Source organism: Pocillopora verrucosa, chromosome 6, assembly GCF_036669915.1.
Source record: "Pocillopora verrucosa isolate sample1 chromosome 6, ASM3666991v2, whole genome shotgun sequence".
NCBI lineage: Eukaryota > Metazoa > Cnidaria > Anthozoa > Scleractinia > Pocilloporidae > Pocillopora > Pocillopora verrucosa.
The window spans coordinates 21,314,145-21,324,159 of NC_089317.1; the positions used below are offsets into that span (position 1 = coordinate 21,314,145).

At 36.6% G+C, this 10,015-nt stretch overlaps 1 protein-coding gene across 1 annotated transcript in view; it reads left to right on the plus strand.

The window, feature by feature from the left end:
- Window positions 1-128: 128 nt before the first annotated feature.
- LOC131776341 (protein maelstrom homolog) overlaps window positions 129-10,015 on the plus strand; it is an 11,500-nt gene continuing 1,613 nt past the window's right edge. Inside the window, exons 1-10 of the mRNA XM_066168730.1 lie at window positions 129-323; window positions 2,102-2,218; window positions 3,840-3,924; window positions 4,757-4,903; window positions 5,566-5,607; window positions 5,953-6,083; window positions 7,137-7,191; window positions 8,189-8,348; window positions 8,992-9,054; window positions 9,439-9,668. Coding sequence (XP_066024827.1) covers window positions 180-323; window positions 2,102-2,218; window positions 3,840-3,924; window positions 4,757-4,903; window positions 5,566-5,607; window positions 5,953-6,083; window positions 7,137-7,191; window positions 8,189-8,348; window positions 8,992-9,054; window positions 9,439-9,668 — 1,174 coding nt within the window. The 5' untranslated portion in view covers window positions 129-179. The remainder of the gene's footprint in view (window positions 324-2,101; window positions 2,219-3,839; window positions 3,925-4,756; window positions 4,904-5,565; window positions 5,608-5,952; window positions 6,084-7,136; window positions 7,192-8,188; window positions 8,349-8,991; window positions 9,055-9,438; window positions 9,669-10,015) is intronic.

Genomic DNA, 10,015 nt, shown 5'->3' on the forward strand with positions numbered 1-10,015 from the left:
TGTATTCTCGGCAAATTTTATATTTTGGTTCTGATTTCATGTTAGTCGAGCTCTAAAAGCCTCGTTATCAAATCATGAGAACGAGGCTTGCGCGTGTTTTCCTGGAGACTGGACCTGACTCAGTCATTTTCAACCTGAAGCAGATTAATCGTGTGAAAGGGACCTAGAAGGTGAAAACCATGCCGAATAAAAAGAAAAACAATCAAGCAAGGAACCCTTTTTACTTCTTTATGGTTTCTTTGCGGCCCCAACTAGAAAGGCAGGGGGTAGTTTTAGAAAATGGCATGAGATCATTGGCAGAAATTGCTGGCCCTCGATGGAAGGTAAGTTGGCTGATGGTGTCATTTAAGAGATTCCAGGTCCGAATAATACCAGGAGGTTTAAAGGTTCATTGTTTTTCATCTCAAAATCAATACACATATGACTGAAACTTTGTACCTAGAAAGAGCTTTCTACGAAAGTGAAAGGATTTTTGAGAATTTCCTGTAGCATCGCGTGCCGAGGAATGCTTAAACGATCTGACAGTAACTCGAACACTGGTAAAAATATGGGTTTATTCTGCCATGTGTTTTTGAGTTGTACACTGTCTAATTGCGAAATGAATTTTTCCTCTTGCATACGAGATGCAGCAGTGATGGGGTAGGCTTTAACAGAGAGGTTTTTTAGCCAAAGCTATGCCTTTACTAAGAATTGTTTTTGAAAATGGAGCGAAAACAGGGGCATCTATTACCTAAGAAGAACAACAAACTGTGGCTACTAACTGTACGGCTGTATTTTTCAAAATAAGCAGCTGTGGAAACAAAACTACGCTTGTCAAATCAAAACATGAATACAATGTTTTTGTATTGTGTTTTGCATTGTCTAAGTAAACACTAAAAGGCTGATGTGCAAACGATTATAACCGTTGTCATTTAACTTTGAACTTCAAGGAGTGACATGCACATAAGTTTTCCCAGCATTGCTTAATACAGCCTTGCACAGACAAGTAATGAGAATGGAGAATATTGTCTGCCAGGCAGCATGATCTTGATAAACAATATTCTCAGATACTTCCTCAAGAAATGTTGCTTGGAGAAACAAACAGTTTTCCAAGAGTAAAGAAAAAGAGAAATAAGGGAGATAATGTCCAGCAACAAATATATATGCAGTATTGACCAAGGGTGGGGTAAAGATGGCAGGATATTGGCAGAGTCTTTTTTTTTTTGCACTATTATGGACCTTGACTTTATCTCAGTCCATAAAAAAAACAAAAAGGGAATGAGGGCAATATCCAGCTATCTTGACAGAAACAAGCTTGATCAACAAAGGATTAATTATAAAACAGTGATGTTCTCTATTTCAACTCTATGAATAGACAAATATAATCATTTATCTGTAACAACAGCAAAACGATCTTTTTAAAATTAGATCAGAATCAGAGGCGTTTGAATTTATAAACAATAGCCTCAATTTGGCCCATAAACATGCTTGCACATTTGGCAGCAGATATGATCTGTTTTCTGAGAACAAGCTCAAGGAGAACTGTGAGCCTACAAGAACAGATAAATTCCAAGGACAAATTTACAAGCATATTTTCGCGCCTTTTTGTAACACTTGGGAAAAAATGGTTTCAAATTGTTCACTGTTTACTGTATGTGGGATGTTTTCTTTCCATTATTTTCTTGTATGACTTTATGGGAAATAAATGTCCCTTCAGTAACAATAGCTAATAAAATGCTCTTTCATCTTGAATTAAATTTTGAAGGAAAGCCTTTATTATAGTGGATATAAGGTTTGACAATGGTGGAGTATATCACTAGGGGTATATCCTCGAATATTCTCCAGTTTTCAGTTGGGGCATATCCAATCATGATTATGATGCTAGATATTCCCCAATTTTACCTGGTGCATATTCTGTAATATGATACGTATAAGACCAAGGATGCATGAACAAGGAGATTAGATGGATTACAATATTATTTTAAACTTGTCTTGTCTTGTTGAATTTTTTTACTCCACCTGATATTTTAAGCCTAGATGGTTTTAATTGCTTTTGCCTTTGGACTGAAAACTGTTTAGAAATTAAGGTTACTGTAGAATATTTTCTCTTGTGTGACGACAGGAACTACCTGAGCATGAGAAAGAGGTATATCAAGAAATGGCTCGGCAAGACAAAGCAAATAAGAAATATCGCCCTGGCCGAAATGATAAAATGGACTGCACTGGAGAGTATATATCTGTAAGTTAGTCACAGCAACTCTGAAATAATGCTACTTTAGGGCAAGAAGCTTCAGACCTTCTTTAGAGTCACCAAAAATCATAATTAGATTAAACCGTTAACAGGGCCTCAAGCTCAGATTTTTTTCAAAGTTGCCTTTTGGCGAATTAAAATGTAAGTTGAACCTGTATGAACCCTTTAGCCCCTAAGAGTGACCAGCATCTAATTTCTCTGTACTATATCACCCCTGAATGAAACATGAAAGTTATGAGAATAGAGAAGATGATCACCAACTAAAGCAGCTCTTGATTGTAAAACAAATTCTCCTTGTCAGCCTCTTTGCAAATGTATGGAGAACAGTATGGAGAATATGCATACTGATGTTAGGGTGTAAAGGGTTAAGTAGTCACCCACAAGGAGTGGCAGGGTTACCACTTCATACAGGTTCCACAGAATAGGGGTTTCATACAAAAAAAAGATTAAAAATACCCTTTTATACTATAATTGACCACTTAATGTATTCAAACTCTCTTAAAAATACTACCAACATTGGTTTTGGGAGAGGAATATGGATTAAATTTTACCTAAAAGATTATTCATAGTTGTACTTGGGTGGTTCCCCTTAAGTGACTGTTCAATGCATGTGGAAGACAATGCAAACAAGCTGGTGGAACTCAGTAAAGGGTGACCACAACTTCTTTACCCTTTCACTCCCACAAGTGACCAAGACAGAATTTCTCCTTACAATATCAATACAATATCAAGCAGGCAGGTGATGAGAATAGAGAAGAATATCAATCATGGGATTATTAGTTGATCTAATACCAAATTCTCTGAACTAACAGAGTGGGAGTGAAAGGGTTGATAGAGATGACCACCTCATTGAGATGAAAATTACAGTGATTAGGGGAAAAAATTTGGGACTTCGAAAACCGACTGCTAAAACCCTAAAACATACTGAAAACCCTTTAACTCCCAAGAACTGATTGTCTATTCTCCCCTCTAGCTGCTACATATTTCCTTGTAAATTAGTAATGAGAATTTGGTGTTAGATCAAGACAACAACTTCTTCCTAATAGGTTTGTGTATTCTCTTCACCTGTTTGTTGGATAATATATGGATACTCTAAGGAGAAGTCACATATTGATCACTTTGGGGAGTTAAAGGGTTAATGCAGTGTGACTGCTTAATTCAGTGTGACTGCTTAATTCAGTGCCACTTAACGCTAGTGTGACTGTATTTACATATCATACTTTAAACCAATGAAGAGATCTACTGTAGCATCCATTTTACATGACAGTATATTTTTTTATTTGTCTGTTTAGTCAGATATGATACTAAACAATTTTGCAGGATATTTACCTTACTGTTTTGCGGTCTGGTAGATATCTGACACTTACATTAACTTTGAGGTGAATAATTGTTTTAGTATACACCACATAGATACCCCAAAATCAGTTTATTTCTTTCAATATACCGCAAAATAATCAGAAATTGAACTCTTGACATAAGGTTTGGTCTGTTTGGCTGCTTAGAAGTGAATAGTACCAGCTATTCACTTTCCAACTGGCTAATCAGAGCATGCAAAGACCACTATTCACTTGTGTGGTATATATGCTAATATGTGTTCTTTTAATTGCAGAGACGTGTAGATACTGTAAGTTTGAATGAAAAACGAAGGAAAGAAGAAAGAGAAGAAGTAAAGAGAGGTTGGTTACCGGGAAGAGGTGAGAGGATAAAATGCTGTGTCGACAATACTGCTATTTCTAGAATCATATTTGTGAACTGTGGTTTAAGGAATGAATATGAAAGCAGTCTATGCAGTAATGATCACTACTTGCATGTAAGCAGTAGTGAAAATAAGGCCTGAAAAAAATTCAGGCCTGCATGGGATTTGAACTCATGACCTCTGTGATACTGTATAGTGCTCTACCAACTGAGCTAACAAGGCAACTGGGAGCTGGTCAATAGGTTGGTTCATTGTAAACCTGTGAAGTGATGAATGCATGTGATTGTGACTGTATGAAAACCATGTATGTGAATTGTGGTTTAAGAAATTAATATGAAAGGGACCTTTGCAGTGATGAACACTACTTGAGCAGTAGTGAAAAAGCTCCCAGCTCACATTGTTAGCTCAGCTGGTAGAGCACTGTACTGGTATCACAGAGGTCATGGGTTCAACTCCCATACAGGCCTGAATTTATTTTCACTACTGCTTATATAAGTAGTGTTCCTTACTGTGAAGATCACTTTCATTTTCACTACTATTTCTCTCTTACTGGTATTTGTCATGCCAGTAACTCCAAAGCACTATTTTCCAATTTCTCTGACAACTGCTAAGGCCTTAATACTTGTAGAATACTATGATCTCTGTCTTCCATTGCTACTTTGAGTAATCATCTCCCACTGTTTAAATGATGGTGTTATTTTTTTTTTGTTAACTGAACTATACAATTAAACCATTCACAGCCTTGAATCAATTTACCAATCTTAACTGCTTGTAGAGTTTCTCAAATCATTAAAAATTTAACCTCACTTGGTTGTCTTTTGGTCTTTCAGCCATATGTGATGAAAAGTTCTATATGATTGGGTTCATGTCCCTGTATGATCTTCCCGATGAAGGATTCCTTCCTTGTGAGTTAGGTGTAGTGGAATATTCGCTGAATGGAGGAATAATGCGGAAGATGCACTATTTTATCAAACCTGGTATGTACTTTCTTACTTTCATCCCATCAGAAATTTCGCTGAAAATTTAATATGCAAGCAAGCAGCAACTCACATAAGCTATGCCTTCATTACATAATTAGCCTGCAGAGTCTGCATGATTTTGGCTCAGGGAGTGCTCAGCGTTCTTGTGTGTGCTTTGAGCATGAACTTGCAGCATTGTAAGGAGTGGCTGCTCATCACTCAGGCAGTTTTCCCCTCCCCTTCCCTCCCTCTTTCCACTGTTTATTCAGTGTGATGGGTGCCTGTTACCCTTTCCTGTGTGGGGGCTTATGGATGGGTTGCCAGGATTTGCCAGCCATGGGAGAAGTCTCCATCTAAGAGCTGTCTCCATCTAGGAGCTGACTGCCAGTAGTGGAAGGTCCTCAATGTTTCAGGTACCCGACCTCCACTTAGCAATGCATTTGTTAATTAGCAAAAGTTATAGCTGCATCTTTGATTCGTATAGCAGCAGAAGGCTGGAGAGTAAAAAAAATTTGTACTAACAAATTTGAAAGAAAGAAGAAGGAAGGGACGGAGGAAATAGAAATTTCTTTTCACCTTTTCCTGCCCCTTCTCCAAACATCCAATCTAACTCTGAATGAATCATGAGCTTTTTTTCTTCAAAGTGCAAAATCAAATTATGATGATTTCGGTTTTTACAGGTGAAATAAGAGTAGGCCTTCGGTACACAGCTGTGAGTACAAGTAAGTACAAACTCTGTGTGTTGACATCATTTTTGTTTATTATTATGATTTATCATTCAAGACTCAGATAATATGCAAATATATGCATTATTGACCGAGTGTGAGGTCTTAAAGATGGCTGAATACAAATGTATTTGCCATAGTCTTTCTCTTATGTATTTTATGGACCAAGACAAACAGGAGTCTACAACTTAAAATTTCCCAGGGAAACTGGAGCCACTTAGAAAGGAGACTGAGGCATGTTTGGTCTTCAAAACTACATGTACCAGCCCAGTATTCCAAACTTCCCATTCATTGTCTGAAAATGGGTTACTTGTCCTCAACCTCATGTCCTTCACTGTTTAGGTGAAAGAACTCATCAGATCCCAGTTGAAGGTTTGGCAAAAAGAGATGACAGCTACCGCAAAATCTGGCTGGATCTGTTACGCTTTGTCAATCCAGAGCAAACTCCAATTTTTCCTCCTGTGTATTGCAGGGTAAGTCTTGTAAATTATTCTTGGAAATTAATTAACGAGAAGGATGGATGTCTTGTATCACAAACTTTGACATGCTCTTTAAATGTTGTTAATCCTTTACACCTTAACATCAGTATGTGTTTTCTCCCTACTGTTCTTTATACATTTCCCTCGATCCTGACAATGGGAATTTGTTGAAAAATCAAGAGTTTCTTTGTTTGGATATCATTTCCTTTATTACCATGACCTTGATTTGTGATTCAGGGGTGATATTATAAGGAGAAATTAGATGCTTTTCACCCTAAGGCAGGGCGTAAAATTAATATTTTTTTCTGACAGCCACTTGGCTCCTAAATTCTTCAAAGTGGTAGCCAATTAAAAAAAGTTGGTCACCATTTTCAAAGACAAACGAACCCTTTTTTATTCTGTCAGCGCTCTAGATAGACCCTCTAAAATTAAGGTAGGAAAAAGATATTTAACCTGCTACAAAGTGGACACTAGGATGGAGGATATACAACGTTCAAGCTCACATACATCCTAAATCCAAGATGGCGTCTAGCTATTGATCAAGATGCATGTGCTATGTTTTGTAAACGAACTTAATGAGGAAGTTTGCTGCGGATTTATCTTTTGCAAATCTTTTTAATTCACCATATCTCTAAGTAAGGTTATGATGAAACATTCTAGTTGCCAATTTGGCAACTAATTTTTAGGATTTGGTCAACAAAGTAAAAACCGCAATTTCACACCCTGGCCCTAGGGTCAAAAGGTTAAATATGCTGAAGCTACACTGGACCAACTAGAAGGATCAGCTTGCCAATGGTGGCATACACTTAATATACTGTAACATTTGCCACTTTTAAAAATTGACTAATTAAGCTGGTTTACTTCTGACCACTTGTAATGGCCTTCACCGTGAGCGCTATTAAATTTCTTCTAAGTATAAGGTGAATATTGGTGACCCTTGCAAAACAAAAGTGATGTTTAAAGTATACAACAGAATAATGGTTGATATTTATGATTTTTAGTAAGGAGTAAAAAGAACTTAATTAATTTTTATCTCTCACTTTTCAGATATCAGAAACAAAACAAACTGAGTATTGCCTTCAGTGGTTGGCTAGAAAAGCAGGTAGGACAACAAGAAACAGAATAGATTTGTTTGGAAAATTCCTTATTTACTCAGCAGGGTAGTTTCACCTTATCCTTTTATCTCCCAATAGTGATAGACCTGCAATTTCCAACTTCTCCCTAGACTATGAGCTGTCCCTTATTTTTTTTGGCAAAGTCTGTCGAAAAAAATCAGTAAAAAAATATTAATGTTAGCGTACTTCAGCATTCTTTCCAAATAAACGTAAAGTGCAGTACAGCTGTAAGCATGTCATTATTTGATTATAAATAATTTATCTCATTTTGCACTAGTTTAGCACACATGCATAGTGCAGACCTAATTTTTACTGTTGGAGAAGGATAATAGGGAATAAAACAATGAAAGCATTTTGATAATTTTAAAACAAAGAAAAATTGAACCACAACATGTGTTCTCTTGACACTGCATTACATGCAATCTCTAGGATCTTAGTAGAAAAAAAATAAATGTATATTTTAAGATTCTTAAAGGGAACATCATATTAATTGCAACAATAATATCAATTTGTTGCCAGTTAATCAGAATTAATCAGACAAAATTTGAATTAATTATTATAGAATCAGTAGTTATATAATGTAGTTGTTGAATAATACAATGTTGTACCCTTGAAGAGTTTGAAAGTTCTTATAATGTTAGTTTGGAGAATTTGATATTGGATCAACTAATAATCCCCTTATTATTATCTTTTCTCATCACTTGTCTGCTTGATATTGTATCGACATTGTATGGAGAAATTCTGTCTTAGTCACTCATGGGTTACCAGTAAAGTAAAAGAGTCAATTGTAATTGCTGAAAATTTTCTTAAACCCATCTCTGGAATCAAAAGGCCAGGATCTGCTTGACCCAGTTTCACTGAGATGAAAGTACAGGTAAATTTTCCATAGCCTCCTTCTTTGCAGAGTGTTTACCAACCCCATCTACCAACCAGGTGAAGAACTTACTGATCATGTGACTGTGGGGTTTGCTGTCTTTATTTCAGAAATGCCAAACAAATTGAAGAAAGTGTACGAGTTAGAGGGAGTAATATGTGACTTACACTCACATTTCACGGCTGAATCTGGTAGTACCATGGGGATTTCCAAGTCAAAGGCAACAGAGCTTATCTCCAGTACTATTTTTGATTATGAACCAAATTCAAGGTATTTGTTTGTCACTTTGTCTTGCAAATGTTTCTTTTCCTTTCCATTTTTTTTCTAATTCCGTCATACTTCCTTCAGACTCCTCTTCAAAAATTTTGGATTATGAAGCTAATTTCAAAATATATTTTGGCACATACAGTATCCTATTTCCCTTGCCCCATCTTCCTTTTTTCCTTCCCTTTTTTTAAAATTATTTTATCCTTTGCCCAGACCCAAAGAAAAGGGAAAGAAAAATGTAAATCTTTATGCTACAGTTATAACTGGCTGATCCAGTTGTTGTGTACAAAATGATGTAAAAGCCAGAGGCCTTTGCTAAATCATTTAGAACTAAATTGTTCAAATCAAACAAAACTTGGTTTAAAGCTCTTACTACCTAGCAGGAAGTGAAAGCAGTTGGCTATTATCAGCATGAAATGGTTCTTCTCAGGACTATGAAGAAACAAACCCAAGCTTGAAGAGCTGAACTGGGAAACTAATGCCTTTCCCATGTGTCTTGGAAATTTAAATTATTATGCCCTCAGACAGTCCTCATCGAAGCCTGCAATACAATACATTGTTGTACGATTGTTGTTGTTGTTTTTTATTAAATCTCTTTTTTCTCAATGCTTAAAAGGAAAAATGACTATTTTTTTTAATTTTCCAGGTGTGACTGGCATGAAAAACAGGAAGTAAAGTTCTGTGCTTTGGGAACAGTCTTGCGATACTGGTAAATAAAAATTGAAGAATTAAGATGGGTTGCACTTGCTGCCTTTGTAACTATTGTTTTACAAAGTTTAGCCTGTTCTGTATGGAAAAGTGAGAGCCTCCTGGTTAGCATGTGGGACAAGCCAGGTTTAAGCCCTGGCAAGATCACTTTTGTTGGATACTTGGGCAGACACTTAACACTTGACCCATCCAGTTGTCTAATTTGGTAAAAAAAATGGTGTAGATGGGTAAGGTAACCACATGATGGACTGGCTTTTTATCTAAGGAGGAATAGCATTACTGGTAGTTGCTTCATGCTACTGAAACTGGGCCAAGCTTTCAACTAGTAGTATGGGCTGTGCGACTCATAAGCTGAGGACCTTTTGTTTTCATTTTTTTTTCCAAGCTACTGCATATCAGATTTCTTGTGCTCAGTTTATGGAATCCCACTGACTCCAAACCATGTACCAGAAAGACCAGATGGAGTCTTCTGTACTGTGATTAAGCCTGCAGATAGCAAAGGATCATCCTCTCGAGAAGAAACACAGCCCAGATATTCAAATAGACCTGTGGAAGATAATAGGCCTTTTGCCTCAAGAGATTATCGCTATTTTAATGGTGGAGCCAGAAGTAAAGGTAAGGTAGTTTTCGTTTTCATCTGCCTCACTATACAGAATATCCACTGAGGCTCTTTACCTTTATGTCCAACAGGCACAATATACACACATACTAGTTCTTTTTAAACCTTTTCTTACCCTACCTACATTTTATGTTAAGCTCTCTGGTCAAATTTCTTGTATTGGTGAGTGATGTAGATTTGAAGACATTTGACGATATAAAAGGTGATGAGCATTACCCAAGGGAAGTATGAAGACAGAAATAATTCAGAATTTGCATTGATTCTTGTTTCAAAATGAGAAGTTTCAAGTTCAAACTCACACAAGTATGGTGAGATGAACACCATTGATTAAAAAAAGTTTGAG